The sequence below is a fragment of the Polistes canadensis genome, unplaced genomic scaffold (genome assembly GCF_001313835.1).
Source record: "Polistes canadensis isolate GaletaPanama2010 unplaced genomic scaffold, ASM131383v1 scaffold_380, whole genome shotgun sequence".
NCBI lineage: Eukaryota > Metazoa > Arthropoda > Insecta > Hymenoptera > Vespidae > Polistes > Polistes canadensis.
In genome coordinates, this window is record NW_014569927.1 from 96,095 (window position 1) to 113,498 (window position 17,404).

Here is a 17,404-nt window from a genome sequence, read left to right on the forward strand (position 1 = left end):
CCCCCGGCAATGTTAACAATGCCTGGCCTTAGGCATTATTCACATTGCCTAATTCGCCAATTTTTCTTTGCCATTTTTCGAACCTTTGCGAATTGATTTATAACTCAAATTTATACTCTACTTGTAGCTAAAAGAGTGCACTTTAATTTAATATAAAAATCATTAAATTCTATTTGCAATAAGTATAAAAAATATTTGCTAAAACTTTTCAAAGAGTTGGCAAAGTAGGAAATAAATTGCAGCATGGCATTCTTTGCTATTTTATGAACTTTTGCAGATTGATTTATACCATAAATTTGTATTCTACGTGTAGATAAAAGAGTGCACTTTAATTTAACATAAGTTTTATTAAAATCTATTTGCAAAACGTATAAAAAATATTTGCCGAAACTTTTCAAAGAAATTGCAAAGATGCACAACTTACAGCAGTGCATTCTCTGACATTTTCTGCACTTTACATTTGATTTTTATAACTCWAMWWWGTAYTCTACGYKTAGATAAAAGAGTGTACTTTAATTTAATATAAGTTTTATTAAAATTAATTTGCTAAAAGTATAAAAAATATTTACTTGAACTTCTCAACAAAATTGCAAAGATGCACAATTTACAGCATTGCCTTCTCTGACATTTTCTGCACTTTACATTTGATTTTCATAACTCTACAAAGAATTCCACATGTAGAAAAAAGAGTGTACTTTAATTTAATATAAAATTCATTAGAATCCATTTGCCAAAAGTGTAAAAAATATTTACCAAAACTTTTCCAAAAAATTGCAAAGATGCACAATTTACAGCATTGCATTCTCTGATATTTCCTGAACTTCACATGCTAAATTTATAACTCGATATAGTATTCCACGCGTAGACAAAAGAGTGCACTTTAATTTAATATAAAAATCATGAAGATCCCCTTTGCTATAAGTATAAAAAATATTAAAAGTATATTCCCACGGGAGCAAATCGCAGTTTAATATTAACATGTAGAAAATGTATTGGTAAGTCAAAATTACTAAGTATCTATTTAAAAAAATAAATGTAACCTTAAAAAACAATAAAAAATAAATTTTTTTCGATCATTTTTTTATTGCCATGTATAGTCAATGAAAAACACATCAACTTTGGTTTAATGTATTTTTTTGTCAGATTATCGCAAGTACTTGAAAAATTGTTACTAGAGTTATTTCATCTAATTTAAACCTGTCCAAAAAAAAACATCCCTAAGAATTAAACTTAGTAATAATATTAAAAAATTTTGGATAAGAAAAAAAATTTATTATATTAACATTAAGTATAATATATATATACAATTCATATGCTATTAAAAGCACTTATTAATTTTATTCTGCGATAAGTTTTTTTTACTGTCGTTAATTCTGATGTTAAGTTACCATCAGATCTCAGTCGGTAAGATAAAGGTAGAGCACTACTATTACCAATTTCGGCTTAGCCATGTTACTAGAAATTCAATATATTTGAAACTTTCTTAGTTCCTAGTAACTTTTAATAGGAAGTACTGTACACATTGTCAATGTGTAATTAAATTGTATATACATTCTATATACATTTAAAAAAGCAAACAACAATTAAAAATCTAATATAGATATTTTGTGTTAATTAATAATTAAAGGAGTTTACTCGTTATGAACGATTGTCTTGGAACAGGTACAAGATAAAGATTTATTAGATTAAACAAAAAAAAACGATATCAAATTGGAGCAAAAAAAATCGGAGGAAGACGAACAAACAAAAAATGTACAATTGATTGAAAATAAAAAACAATAAAAATTTTCATTGCTTTGCTCAGAAATAGGAAAAAACATTATTGTATTTTCAATTATTAATAACTAATTAAATATATAATCAATAAAGTAAACAATTATATGGATCTTAAATGTGCAATTAGTAAAGAATTTAGCAGTACTTATTTATTTTTGTCTGCTGTTGTGATTTTATTCCAATTTTTGTATGCTGATGCACTCTCGGTGCATCGTCGAAGGGGCAGGAGATGCAAAGTGCATGTTGGCGGAGTATCAAGGTCTTTTAGGGGTACGAGATCGGATCTGGTATATAAAACGACGAGTTTCACTTATTCTGCGATCACTCCTATTCTTCTCTCCTTCCATCAAAGTTTCAACATGTTCGTTGTTCAAACTCTCGTAAGTTACTTCCTATATATTATAATGCATACTATTTAAAAAAAAAAAACATGTCTATTATGTAATATAAATAATACATGTGTATAAATATTAAAAAATTATAAATTTTTTCTTTTCTGTTCATTACGTTTAGATATCATTGGCATATTTTGCTGTATTGACAAGATGTCAATATCAACGGGAACACCAACAAGCAGCGATTTTAAGCGATGCGAGATATTTATCAGGTGACGGGACATTTGGTGCAGCCTACACCCAAGAAGATGGTGTTGAATTTAAAGAAGAAAGTGACGTTAACGGTGACCGTCGGGGATCCTATTCTTACGTCGACCCAACTGGACAAAGGCGTACAGTAACTTACACAGCTGGAAAGAATGGTTTTCAGGTAAGACCCACACCCCCTACGACTACGATTAAACATTTAAGCAAAACGAAACAGAAAATAATACAAATATAATGCATTATTATTTGGTAATAGGCAAGTGGCGATCATATTCCTGTTCCACCAGCACAAATACCACCGCAACCTGAGTACGTGCCATTACCAGAGTATAATCCTCCTGACTATAAACCACCAGCAGCACAAGTACCAGCTTATAGGACTCCTCCATCTCCCCCACCACCAGTTTATAGGCCAGCTCCTCCAACCAGCCAGTATCAAACACGAGCTGAACCGGAATACGACCCACGAGCCGTCTATCAAGCCCACCAACCCCAACCCCAATATCAATATCGTCCACAGACACGATACACATCACCGGAAATCCAATCTATACCCTCGTTTAACCCCCGACCACAGTATCAACCTACCCCAGGAGCACCTATTCAAAGATACAACGATATTACAACCCCACCATCAGCCAATAGATTCTATCCGCCCGGTAAACTTAGTTTCAACAGGACACCCGATGGATTTTCTTACACATTTAGCAAAAGTTAGAAAAGAGAACAAACCTAATTCTAATTAAAAATTACTAACAATAAGTCTAAATACTTGAATAGTTTTATTATGCACAAATGTATCGTAGAGAGAGTCAGTCGAGTGCAACAACAACAACAACGACCTTGATACATGATCTTAAACTGATTAAGAAAAATCTACTTTATTACCGAGAATATTATATAATCTACTTATTTTATTCATACGCGGATTTTTTTTTCGAAATCTTCAGAGACCACGCCCCGTATTTCCTAGGATTACCATTCTCTCTCTCTCTCTCTCTCTCTCTCATCAGGTCAAACTCACTTTCATCCTGTAACCTTTTACCAAGATTTCGTAATGAACTACTTACACTCCTGGGAACTTTGTGATCCTAACGCGTTTATGTTCATCTACAAATACATTGCTACAGTGCACGATGTATCACGATGCTTGTCCAACATTCCTAATCCAAATGTTATTCGAATAAATCACATGGTACTTTGTACAAAAATGTAATATTATGTAATTTCCTTTAGATTGAATGTATCTAATGAAAATAATAATGAAATTGAAAAAGAGATGAAACTTGGAATGTTATTAAAATACCAAAGAATTCTATTAAGACATCTAAATTTTCAACCTGACGAATGATAAACGTTTTTAATCTTGTTTCAATATCTAATATCATTTTTATCTCGATCTAAAATAATAGATCAAGTAAAGGACACATGTGAGACACCGTTAGAAACTAGCGGAAGGAAAGTGAGAAATCATTTGTTGACTCATGAATACTAATCAGGGTCACGTTTAACATATAATGCGTTAAGTGCAAATCTCGGAATAACATGAAACTTTCTTATGGGGGGGGGGGAGGAGAGGGGAATAAATAAATTTAATAATTATTATCATTTTCCTTTTATGTGTGATTTCAATCTACCCACGTACTTTAAGAATATATATATATATATATTTCTTAAAATGAAGTTCTGAAAAAAAGAAATAATTTTCAAAAACTATAATTGATATTTGAAAAATGTAAATTTGAATTTAAACCGAGTCACGTTTGGATTATTTTATTATTTAAAAAAAATATACATAACAAAAATGCAATGTTAACATTTTATATTATTCTATATGAAAAAATGAAATATTTTTAAATCAATTGATTAAAAAACAAAATTGTTAATATGAATTTGATTAATATAATATTAATAATATTCAAATCCCAAAATAATTTATATGGTTTTTTTAAAATATATAAATGTGACCCTGATAAAAAAAAAAAACAATGAGAATATATTGTTATCTTAAAAACTGGGAAGAAGAAACCAATAAGAAATGAAACGACGAGTGTTATAGTGACGAAGGAGATTGGAAAAATATTTAAGTACTTATGACAAGAAGAGGGGTGCGGCTTGTGGGCAAGGTGAACCACCTCCTTCAGAGAAACAGGAACTCGGTAGTTCTCAGTTAGGTGGGCCGAAAAGAAATGCATACCATAACAACACATACGAATCTATACGTGTACGTGTACGTGTACGTTCATTCGTTGTCACGTTGCAGATCGTCGTGGGAAATTTTTATCACATTTCACTTATTAAATATATTTTTTCTTTTTACTCGATTTAAAATTGTCGTCGTCCTTGCGAACAAGTTTTGCTGAAAAAAAAAAAAAAAAAAAAGAAAAAAAAAAGAAAAACCAATAACGAAAGGAGAAAGCATCGAAAAAAAAAAACACCGTAAAAAAAAGCAGAAAAAAAAAAATAAAAAGAATTTGACGTTACTTTTAATCGCGTTTTTTTATTTTACAAAGGTATATTTTGAGAGTATACATTTCGTGTCATTTGTTTATTAATTATATCTGAATTTCTGTATTATTAGTTTGCGCGTGACATCGATGTTATTAAAAAGAAAAAAAGAAATGAAAAAAAAAAAAAACGTACTCCTATACGAGACAATTGTTATTATCTTTTTTTCTTTTTTTCTTTCTAATAACCAATGACGCGTTGCGTAGATGAAATTCAGTTAGCTTTTCACTCTGTGTTTTAAAAGACAAAATTTAAAAAAGAAAAAAAAAATATTTAGAAAAAAACAAATATTTAGAAAAAAAAAAAAAATAATTATAAAAAGAATGCTCAAGAGAAAATTAATTTAGAAGATTTTCAGTAAGAAATAAAACGTTAGTTTAATGAAAGAAAATAAAAGTATTATTCAAAAAACAATTATAGGGAGAGAGAGAGAGAGAGAGAGAGAAAAGAAAATGTGATAAAATAAATTTAAATACAATAATTCGTGCATATAAGAAATGAAAAATTATTTAACTATATAATAGGGGCTCGAAATTTGTCAATTCGCAACACACGCATATACAAACACTTAAATATTTATACCTATTTTAATTATTTTTTTTCGAAATTTTTAAGTATTTGATAATTCAAAATCAAGATCATTTAAAAGCCTTTACAAATTCGTATTTGATGTTTTGTTTTGTTTTTTTTTTTTCAACGAATCACAATGAGAATGCCTTTATAATTATTCCAAATAATTATACAGGCACAATTTGTTCAAATTCGTCGTAGAATAAAATAAAACAAATTGTAAATGATGCGACGATGTCAGGGAGGCACAATAATATAATTTCAATATTATTAATCATTTGTTTATATCCGATGATTAATAATTTAAAAAGAAAAGAAAAAAAAGAAAATCGAATAAAATCTTTCAAAGAAGAAATTAATTGAAAAATGTTGAAATTATATTAAATTATTGTCCTCGTGACAAGATTTCATTTATTATTTCTCCTTAGAATGTAAAAATTATGCTTAGAAATTATTCAATATGTATAGACCAATGATAGCGAATCCCATAACTCACGGGGGTAAAGTATACGAAAGTACACGACGACCCGTAAATATTCTATAATTTTAATTAACTTGGTTTAAACTATTTTATTAATGATTATTATTATTAAGAAATAAATTTGTTAATAAATGGGTGAATTTGTTTGTTTGTTGAAAAGTCTTAAGTTAATATAAAAACAAAAGTTTTTTGTTATTGTTAATATGAAGACTCAAAACTTTTCTCTATCCACCCACCCACTCACGTATTTATTTCCCATACAGAACAAATTATTTATAAAGAAAAATAAAAAATAAATTACTAAATCATTACCGCTAAATCGTTAAAAACTAAAAACAATTTTGATTAAATTATTATATTTACTTATGTGTATACTTTAAACATTAAAAACAGAATTTTTATCTGCCAACTCTTGTAAATATATAAAATTTTCTTACTATCTCGTTTTATAGTAAAAACAATAAAAAAAAAAAAGTAAGAAGCAGAAAAAGATTCGCCATAGATGCATTAGATACAAATTCAAAGATCGAATAAAAAATGACAATTTTGTGAACTACGATTTATACACTTTCGTTAAAATATTAAACAATTGAAATTTCGATCTGTCTCCTTTATAATATTCCCATATTAAGTACACGGTCGTGTAAGCCATTTGTCTCGTGGTTTAATTAAACAATTAAAATCAATAAACAATAGGATTAAAAAAAAAAAACAACAATGATATAAATATTTTCATATTATTCTCAATCACTTCCTTCGTAATAACTCCGGACACATGTTGTTGATCGAGATCAAATTTATTTGGAAAAAAAAAAATGAAACAAATATTTATGATTTAAAAATCGATCGATCGGAAGTAGCAGTTCGTAAAAAAAAAAAAAATAATAACAATCCACCAATTAAAAAGATTAAAAGTACAAATTATTTTTTAAGAAACGATAGAAAATGTATTAATATTAAAAAGAATATTTTCTAAAATGAAGAAAAATAAAAGAAACAAAATACTAGATTAAACAAAACACGCGCAAAGAGTATATTACTCGCAAGGAACAGCACTGAGTTTAACGGACCGGTAATGAGTTTTTTTAAAAGCTGATGATACTGCAATAATAATAGCTGAGGATGATAGCGAGAAGCTTATTTTACGTAGAGAGGAACGTAGAACTATTTTAAGAAATTACATTTAAATACCGATGCAATAGCAATAACTCCCAACGTGTCGATATATCGCGTTAGTATCTAAATATTATCAATATTATTATCATTATCATTATTATTATTATTATTATTATTATTATTAATATTATTACTGTAATTGTTATAATTATTAATATTATTATATTTATAATTATTACTGCTACTAATTATTTTCTCAAATTCATACTTCAAACTTCAATATCATCATCCCGCGTACAACGGATTTAGTTGTTGTTTATAAGAGCACAAATTAAAATGAAATAATTGTAAGTTGAAAAATATTTTCAAAATATTTGTTCATCAAAATAAGAAGATAATAAAGCATAGCGACAAAAAAATTGCCTCGATTGAACAAACGTTCGCGTTTGCTTGTTCATATTCGTAATTAAAAGATTGTTTTGTATATATTTATATATATGTCCTGTATATTATATGAATGCATGGTGTATGTGTGTGTTGTGTAGTATGGTGTATGTTGATGTGTGCATGGTATATGTATATATATATATAAATGTATATACCATTATAATTACAATAACGCATGACAAATTTATGCACGAGTTCTGGTCGAGATTCAATGGAGTACTTGTACTATGGTAAGACACGGATCGACGATAAAACGACATGATGAGGCGGTGTAGTTCTAGCTGCATATACCCGAGGCATCAACCAGACCACGAGCAATCAGTTCAGCTGTTGCCGGGTCACTTCCTTGTTTTCCACTAGAATGTTGTTGAGTTTGTTGGCTACCGTGTGGTTCAAAATGAGAGCGAACGTGAAACATGAATTCGGCTTTATCCGTGAAATCCGTGCGACACATCAAACAAAAGTGCCTTTCCGATGAGTATGGCTGTGGCGGCGGAACCGAGGCAGGAAAATAAGGGGCTGCGTGTTGCGGTGGTACTGGGGAAGATTCCAAATGTGACCTACAACGAGAAAGAAAATTGTCAAAGATGTTAGGAATATTATAGAGAAGTTGTTTCATTGTTTTTAGGTTTTCAAGAATCCTACCGAGCATGTTGCATCCATTCCTCTCGCGTGCTTAACGCTCTGCCGCATAATTCGCAAGCCCAACTAACAGGTTCTTCTTTTAATTTATGAACAGTGTCTTGACGAGGTGGTTGCTGTTGTTGTTGTTGTTGTTGCTGTTGCGACGCTTGCTGCTGTTGTTGCTGTTGTTGCTGCTGCTGTTGCTGTTGTTGATCCGTACTAGGTGCCGTAGGGGTAGACAATGGTGTAACTCCAGGCCTATGTCTAAGCTTGTTCATATGTATCACCAATTTGTCTCTACGAGCGAACGCTTTACCTACAAATATATATCCCATTCTCGCAATAAAATTGTAAACTGGTGTATCTATGTGATAGGGATGAAGATAAATGTCATTATTTGAAGGTACTAACCGCAAACCTCGCAGGAATAGGGCTTTTCTCCGGTATGTATGCGCATATGAATGACCAATTTATCCTTACGAGCCAGACCTTTTCCACATACGGTACATGCGAATGCTTTTGTATTGGGTTCACCGGTATTGGTGGCTTTGGATACCGATCCTGGACGTATTCCTACGTTATTGGTCGTTCGAAGCGGTTGATTGATCGAGGGGGCTCGTGAACTTGGAAATTGTTGTTCTGTTGAGCCAGGAAATGCTGGCATCACTCCACCTGGTCTCATCACTGCCGAGTAATCAGGTGACCTATTTAAATCAAATACAAATAATTATAGCAATGGTTCATCCAATATGATTTATGATTAAATTCATGTTTAAAAAACTATGAAGCTAAGCTTTACCAAGTGCCAATAGAACGAAGAACACGAACACCGTCGTCGTATCCGAGACCATCGTCAGGTAAAGTGAATGTAGGATTAGGAACCTGTGGGTTAGTAGGTGGACCAGGACCTGTCAGTCTCGCCTGGGCGGCTTGTTGTGCCATGTGTTGCTGGACTGCAGCATGGGCTTCCACGTAAGCCGTTCTTTGCTGTTGTGCACCGTTTGACATCTTGTCTTTGTCGTTAGTCTGCGAAATGAGATGTTTTGCATCAGAATTAAAAAATCAAATCGTCAAATTTATATTATTTATTTTAGGAAAAGAAACAAAATGTTTCATCGAAAAATTGATCGCAATGACATTTTTTTTTGTATCAAAATTATTCTAGAAGAACAAATAAATGTGTTGATTAAATAAAAAAAAAAATTCAAATAAAAAGGAATCATCGTTTTAAGATCTGCCTCGACGATTCGAATACTACTCGTATTTATCAGAATAATTTGTAATAAATCCTGATGAAATACGAGCGATAAAACGTCCATAGGGATTAATAAACAATATATTCAACGAAATGAAATTTTACGACGTTTAAAAAATCCCGCGCAGAGACGACGATAGACGTAATACGTGAATCACTTTAATCTTTACGAGCTATTTTAAACATCGATAATTCCAAAAATATAATATACAGAGAAACTCGAGAACGAAAAATATAATGAATTTAGTATTTATTTATACTTCTTCTTCTCTCTCTCCTTGATTGTTAATATTTTTATATCTTAAAAAATAATAAAATTATTTATGCACAAATGATGATATTTCTCTTTAAATTAAAAATTATACTATTCGATCACGTGGCCTTTTTTAATTGTTGCACGTGCAATTAATAAAAATAATATAATCCGCGTATCGAATAAAAATCAAAATAAATCTCACAGTGTATTTTTATAATTTGTATATTAATGGAAAAATAAATTGGAAAAAAGGATAAATTTGTTAATTGTAAAAAAGAAAAAGATGAAAAATATAAAAGGAAAAATATGTTTTCTATCTTTCTCACGGATCGATAAGAGGTTTTAGCTGAGAAAAAGTCAAGAACCGCGTTGGTAGTTGTCCCGATATATTATATACACGATGGGCTTGCTTGCTTGCTTGCTTTGCTTGTGTACGCCGTCAAGGTCCTCGGGAAAAGAACGATGACCGAAAAGAAAGACATGGGGAAGGAGGTGAAGGAGGTGAAGAGAGCGAGAACGTACACAGGGTCAAACATTTTTCCGTGCCTCTCTTTCGGGGACAAGTTCAAACTTATTTCATCGTTCCAAATCTACGAATTGTGATATTTGACATTAAATAAATATTTAAAAAAAAAAAAGACTAAAACTTTTTATTAGATAAATTAATCAAGTTTTTTTTTTCTAATTACTGTGTATTTAATAATATAATTGATGATTGTGTAGTTAAAATACACATTACTAGATCGATAAAAAGGAATGATTAATTATGAATGATTTTGGTAACTATTTTTTGTTCCTAGATTATCACGATTAATCTGTAATTTATTATAAAAAAAAAAAAAAAAAAGTATGAAACAATAAGGAAATTTTGGTCGTTCAATTAACAAAATGATTTGTTTTTCAAATTAATACTTAAAAATCTGAATAAATTATTCATTGATCGATTAAGATGCATATTTTGTTTAATTTGGAAAAAGGAATACTAATGCAATTATTCATTTTTAGATTTTAAATCATTCTATTCTTTAATTATCCAAAAGTTACGTAATTTCAAAATAGAAAAATTAAATACGATTGATTTAAATAATTTAAAAAAAAAACATTTATACTAACATCGATCATAAATAAATACAAAACTTATCAATAAGAATTGTTGAAATGATTCTATTCCTAGAAACAACACCGTTCCTAATGCAGCCAACATTGGATGATTGCATGATTGCATGATATATAAAATGATAGAAAAAAAAAGATACTAACGATAGCGTAGTAAGAAAAAATTTAGATGATCCAGTAGTCAGCGATATCCAAATTACAAGATGTTGGTTGTATCGAGGCCAAAGATCAAGATGAAAATTTCTTGCAAATCCAAAATCGATGATAGTAAAACGTAATCCTGACGCGGCACATTGAGAAAAATACACTTCTTCTTCAAATCTTTTTCATTCCTTTCCGAATAACGAACGAACGAACGAAGGAAAATTCGAATCCGGTGTAACCGAGACTCACATGGTTGAAGATTAACTGAATCAAATTCACGAGAAACAATGACAATGATGACGATGACTATACTTGGAAACGAATATTTTTTTCGATGAAGTATCCAAAAAAAGAAAAAAGAAAAAGAAAAGAAAAGAAAAGGGGGTCGGTGATGAGGGTGATGTGTTTGTCCTGTGGGGCGGGGGGGGGGGGGGCTATAGAAGGAAAGAATTTATCAGGAATAGAAAAATTTCGATGAATTTTTCCTATTCGTACCTTGAACTTGAAAAAGCAAAAGAAAGAGAAAGACAGAGAGAGAGAGAGAGAGAGAGAAAGGGTAACAGAGAGAAAAAGAGAGAAAGAAAGAAAGAAAGAAAGAAAGAAAGAAAGAGAGAGAAAGGAGTATAGAAGAGGAGTAACCAGCAGCCGACGACGACACTGTTGGAGGGAACCGGACCCTTCTTTCCGCGACGCGACGAAAGAATCTCTCTTGCGACGACGTTACGAGAGGGAAAGAGGGCTGGCTTCCGAAAGATCGTACCGCGCGCTGAGCTGCCCGCCGATTCCAGGCGCGGGAGGATGCAAGGACAAAGAGACGAAAAAACCGACTGGCTCTTCCACCCCGACCACCCGTCCAACCCCCCCACCGCCAACGGCGCGTCGTCGTCGCTAGACTCTACTATGGAAAGAGAAAGAGAAAGAGAAACACCGACAAACCTCTTCAAGAGTAACAGAGATAGACGGATATCACCAACCCAACCAACCGGCCAACCAACCAACCTAACAGAGTGAAAGAGAGAAAGAGAAACGTATAACCATAGCACACATCCAAAATAAAACGGAGAGAGATAGCTAACTCCCCCCCCCATAAAAGAGAATGAGAGAAATGTATACACGTAGACACATCCAAAATAAGAGAAAGAAAGAGAGGGAAGGTATAACACGTAGCCCACATACAAAATGAGAGAGAGGATATATGTATACGTAGTACACAATAAAATAAAAGGAAGAGAGAGAGAGAGAGAGAGAGAGAGAGTAAGGTAGCAGACGAAAGAGAAGGGGAAGATGCCGGGTGACACACGGATGCAGCCGCGTAACGATATCGAATGGGGGGAAGGTCCCCGTTCGGAATGCACCCCACTAAAGAGTAAGTGAGAGAGAGAGAGAGAGAGAGAGAGAGAGAATGAGAGAAAGAGTGAGTGAGAAACGCGCCTGCGTCGCACGCCACGTCTAGCTTCTGCGTGAGTATGTATGTGTGATGCGTTAATGCATGTGTATACGTTAAGCTGCGTGAGTGAAGCAAAGAACTTATGGGTGGCCACGCATGCATGCATGCATATACGTACGTACGTGCGCGCGTGCGTGCGTACGCTCTGCATTGCTTTCTTTCTATTTTTTTTTTTTTCTTTTTCTTCTATACATAAGTACATATGATATATATGTATGTACATTTATATATATATATATTTGTGTGTACATGTGTTTACGCATGTGTTTAGTCCTTCACGTTTCCTGTCAAGCATTTTACTTGCACTTTCTGCATTTCCCCAGGACAGCAGCTTTGCGGTTCTTCCAACGGGATTTCTTTACCTATCATCTATGCATGCTTATGTATATATACGTGTGTATATATGCATGTGCACGTGCATGGATGTATGTATGAATAAGTAAACGCATGAACGAATGTGAAGTCATAGAAGAGAGATAAAGAAAGAAAGAAATGGGAAATGACGGATCTGTTGGTTGTCACAGAATGAAAGGGCTGACTATGACGACGATGATGACGAAGACGAAGACGAAGACGAAGGATCAGTAGCGTCTCGTTGTCGTCGCGGTGCGTCGGCCCGTTGACCTTGACACTGACATTGAGAGAGGGAGTAAGAGAAGGGCGAGAGAAAGGGAGACTCGACGAACGTTTTCCTCTCATAGGGACGACGACGACGACAACGACAATGACGGCGACGTGGTGGATTGTTAGCACAGACAGACGGACAGACACTGTGACATGAAATAGAAAAAGAGATAGATAATATGAAAGGGAGACAGAATATGGGTAGGAGAGGTCTGGATGATCTTTCCTTCTATTCTTTTTCTTTCTTTATTACTCCTGTTGTTAGACGACTCTTATACACGCATTTACGAGCGAGGCCGACCGATCGCGAGCAATCCGGGCTATCCCTGGAATCGAAACAGGTTTTCGAAGGGTCGAGAAAGAGAAAAATAGCGAGCTGAGCGAGCGAGCGAGCGAGTGAGCGAGTGAGTAAATAAATGTGTGTGAAAGAGAGAGAAAATACAGGGCCGCGGCATAGCCAGTTAGCCAGGCCTCCTTTCTCGCTGCACCTGTGCCCGGGAGAAATCGGACGACCAAACTAGAAAGAGAGAGAAAGATAGACCCGTCTGAGGGTGTCAGGGAGAGAGTACGCCGATCGGAAGATGCTCGGAACGGAGTAGACGAAAAGAGGGAGAGGATGCACGGAGATCTGTCTGTTCGGCCCGCCCGGGAACCGACCGTATTTTAAACGCTTTCCAACCAAAAGAGATCAAAGGAACGATCAAATATGCATTTATATATATATATATATATATATAGAAATGTTTAACCGTGAATTAAATACATTTGAGAATTTCGTCACGAAGATTTCAACTTCACCGATCAAATGTGTGTATTACAAAGAAATATTTCAAGCCTGGAACGAATTTTTTGGAGGGGACTTTTTTTTTTTTTTTGAATTTTTCGTTTCTTTTTTTACAATCCACGTATCTATGATCCGAGAAAACGAGCTAAGTATACTCATATAAACTCTGACCGATGTGTCCGTTTGAAACGCACATGTTGGTCTAGCCAACACCGACAAAGATAAAGTATAAATACTGTAACAGACATGGCGAGGGGAGATGAGGGAAAGGATGGATGGATGGATGGATGGGTAGGGTAAAAGGGGGAAGAGAAGGCAAAGGTGGAGGAGTAGAAGGGAGAAAGAGGAACGTAGACAACGACGAGCCGAAGGAGAGACTTTCGCTTTCCGTACACGACGTAGCCTAGCAGAGTCCACGGCCGATCAATAGCGCCGCGACGACGGTTAACTCTCCCTCCCCTTCACCCTCCCTTCGTCATCCAACTCACCTCCCCCCCCCTTCCTGCGTGTATCCAACAACCTACCTATCTACCGACCGACCACCCACCCACCCAGAAATCTCACGCGTTTGTGTGAGGGTGGAATTATTGAGATCCTGCTTGGTCGAACGATAGAACGAAAACGAGGGTGTTCTTCTGTGAGGAGGGCAAAGAGGGAAAGAATCAAGGACCTCCGGCTACCGATCGCATAAGCGGCCCTCTTTTGCGCCCTTGCACTCTTCCTCCTCCTCCTTCTACTCCTACTCCTACTCCTCCACTTCCTCCTCATCTCCCTCATCCCAACACAACATCACCAACTCATTCCTCACCTCTTTCCTTCAACTTCTCCCACCACAACTCAATCCGACTTCCACGTTTTCTGCATAGGTGCGAGGACACAGCAGCAGCATGTCCCACAACACCACAATCATCACCACAACCACCACTATTACCACGAGAGAGAGAGAAAGAGAGAAAGAGAGACAGCTTTTCTTTTTACGAGTTTAAACTGGAGGATTTTGTATTCTCCTCATTCTTTACAAGCTGCTTTTCCAATGCATTTCAATAATAAAACAAACGGCCCGTGAACGAGTGAACCCTGTGCAATGGCGTTGAGTACCTCTTTCCTTCTCCTCCTCTCTTCTTTTCTCTATTTTCTTTTTTTTCCAGGCAATGAAATTAATATGTTTATGTGCATATTTTTGCCTTTGATGCTCTTTTCAAGTATATACCGCTTGTATATTTATCTTTATATAGGTTTCTAGGCTCTTTTGATCGTACTCTTTTACAAAATCAAGGCTAAACTTTTATGCATCGTATAAAAACATTGCTAATATCTCTTTTCGATATTAAACTTCATCATTATTGGAGCAGAATCAATGATAGGTAAATTTCAATTTCAATCCGATAACCTTTTATACATGTTTCTAGAATTATTTGATTGCATTTTTAAAAGACAAAGTAAAGTTTTATACATCATAGACAAATATAAGAAACAATATAAAATTAAAGTCTAATTTGTACTCTAAACGATAAGAAAATATGCATTAAAGATACAAAAATTCAGCATAAAAGAGGACTCATGTCTTTGTCTCACCTGATTGGTTACCGATACAGCAAGATTCTTCAAACTTTCTGCATAATTTTTCAATATTGTTTCCGTAGTCAAGCAATTCATACGAAATTCAAAGAACATATCCAGTTTGGAAACGCATTTTTGACAAATTATTTTTGGAAGCGGATCCTCCTTGGATACCTGTAACAAATATAATAACATTAGATTTGTTTTAATAATCTTAACAAGTTTCATGTGGTCTTCATTAAGACAGAACATATCAGCTTGACCCAAAATGTATGATTTCAAGCTCAATATTTGGACATTGTTATCAATAACAGATGGTTATTTATTTAATGATCATTTTTATAATACTCTTTTCAATTTATATTTCTTATGCTGAATTTGATCAATTTTAAATATTTCTAGCAAAGAAAGATATACATTTTTCTGTTAGAAACGTTGCTTAACATACTTTTTTATAACAAATTCCGATAACATCATTTAATTATTAATTCATGAATTATGATATTAAATATAATTGGAAAAGAATAAACGATCAATTGAATGTTTTAAAATTAAAAAAAATGAATAGATATATCTGAAAAATAAAAGAAAAATATGAATACGTTATCTGGGAATGAATAAAAAAAAAAATGAAACTTACCGAGGCTGAAAGGCAAGAACGTATTTTATACAGTAATTGTCGTTGTTCGCCTTCTTTATCAAATATTTGCAAATGTTGGCTACCTTTTAACAAACATAGCCTACAAAGCTCCGCAAAATTAATATCTTCGTTCATTGCCATCGTTTTATAATTGAAATTTCCAAACTAAACACACAAAACTTTCTATATATTAGGTTATGGACGTACAACACACACCGCACGCGACTTTTTAACATGCGTTTCACTTAACATCAGAAAGCATAATATCAAAATGAAAAAAATTCAACAATTTTTCTCAACAATCAATAATAAAACTTCGATTAGGCTTCCGACATAATTTAATAGTGTACAATAAATCCTTTTAAAATTAAACTATATAAACGGAAAAAGAAACGAAAGGGAGCCACCATCTTTGCACCTCGAAACCTTAAAAAAGTAATCTTGAAAACAAGCGAGAAGTTGGAACGATTTCCTCCATTGAGTGAGAAAGAGAATACTGATGATCGCTCGGTAAAATAGAAATCATATATTGGCAAAAAATATAGAAGTATATAAAGCTCACAAGTCTACTTTTAGCGTAACAACAATCATCTTAGTTAGTACCGAGACTATCAGAGGGCGACAGTAGGTACTTGCAGCGATCACGGTACAATACTATTAAAAAATGCACGGTACAATACTATCAAAAAATACTGCATTTTTTGATAGTATATGATATATATATATATATATATAGATATATGATATAAAGGAAAAGAAAGGAAATTAAAAAAGTAGGGAAGGTGTTGTGGATGATGAGTGTAATCCTAGGTAAAGACTACCTGTAAATACATAAAAGTTATTAAAAAACATTATAAGGTAATTAGTTTCTGTATATTGAATGGATAGAAGGAATCAAAGAAAGGAATAAAAATATGCTATTAATTAGGAAGTTATAAGAAACTAATTACAATTATAATGTTTATGGTAAGCGGTCTTTGGCTAGATTTTACTTGCAATGGAATGTATAACATATAAAATATGTTAAACATTATACTGAAAGTAAAATACCATTGCCCAGGTCTAACCACGAGGAGGTAACCGCTTCTGAAGACCCGGGATGTGCATCCTGAAGATGTCCCCATCCGAATTAAATTGAAACCAAAGAAAATGATAACACTGAGAACGTTTTTTAATGAGCCCCACTCTTAGGCCCCACCTTAAGAGTTTAATTCGAAAAATCCTTACAGTTAATTACCATCGAAATTGAAGAGAAAAGTTTGAAAACTGAATGAGAAAATGAAAACGAAGAGTGCATCTGAAAACAATTCAAGTTACATTAATGATTTTATTGAAAATTAATACACTTTAGTATAATTTCAATATATGCACATACGGAAATTACAAGTTAGGAATATTTTATAATTATTMATTTTCAATCTGCCTAAAATATAGTATAATAAAAATAAATGTAC

At 33.3% G+C, this 17,404-nt stretch overlaps 3 protein-coding genes across 3 annotated transcripts in view; 1 reads left to right on the forward strand and 2 right to left on the reverse strand.

Annotated features, from left to right (window-relative positions):
• Window positions 1-1,451, reverse strand: part of LOC106792126 (RNA polymerase II degradation factor 1-like) — an 11,700-nt gene extending 10,249 nt beyond the window's left edge. The window contains exon 1 of the mRNA XM_014758290.1: window positions 1,434-1,451. Within this exon, the coding sequence (XP_014613776.1) occupies window positions 1,434-1,451 (18 nt within the window). The remainder of the gene's footprint in view (window positions 1-1,433) is intronic.
• A 441-nt stretch (window positions 1,452-1,892) lies between these two features.
• On the forward strand, window positions 1,893-3,945 carry LOC106792127 (extensin). The gene is made up of 3 exons (XM_014758292.1): window positions 1,893-2,156; window positions 2,290-2,541; window positions 2,635-3,945. Exons 1-3 carry the CDS (start codon window positions 2,136-2,138, stop codon window positions 3,094-3,096), a joined length of 735 nt encoding a protein of 244 aa, XP_014613778.1. The 5' UTR covers window positions 1,893-2,135; the 3' UTR covers window positions 3,097-3,945.
• Window positions 3,946-7,239: 3,294 nt separating this feature from the next.
• On the reverse strand, window positions 7,240-16,411 carry LOC106792128 (zinc finger protein 13). The gene is made up of 6 exons (XM_014758293.1): window positions 15,951-16,411; window positions 15,326-15,484; window positions 8,924-9,150; window positions 8,536-8,828; window positions 8,146-8,440; window positions 7,240-8,060 (listed from the first exon to the last, which is right to left on the reverse strand). Exons 1-6 carry the CDS (start codon window positions 16,089-16,091, stop codon window positions 7,778-7,780), a joined length of 1,398 nt encoding a protein of 465 aa, XP_014613779.1. The 5' UTR covers window positions 16,092-16,411; the 3' UTR covers window positions 7,240-7,777.
• Window positions 16,412-17,404: the final 993 nt, after the last annotated feature.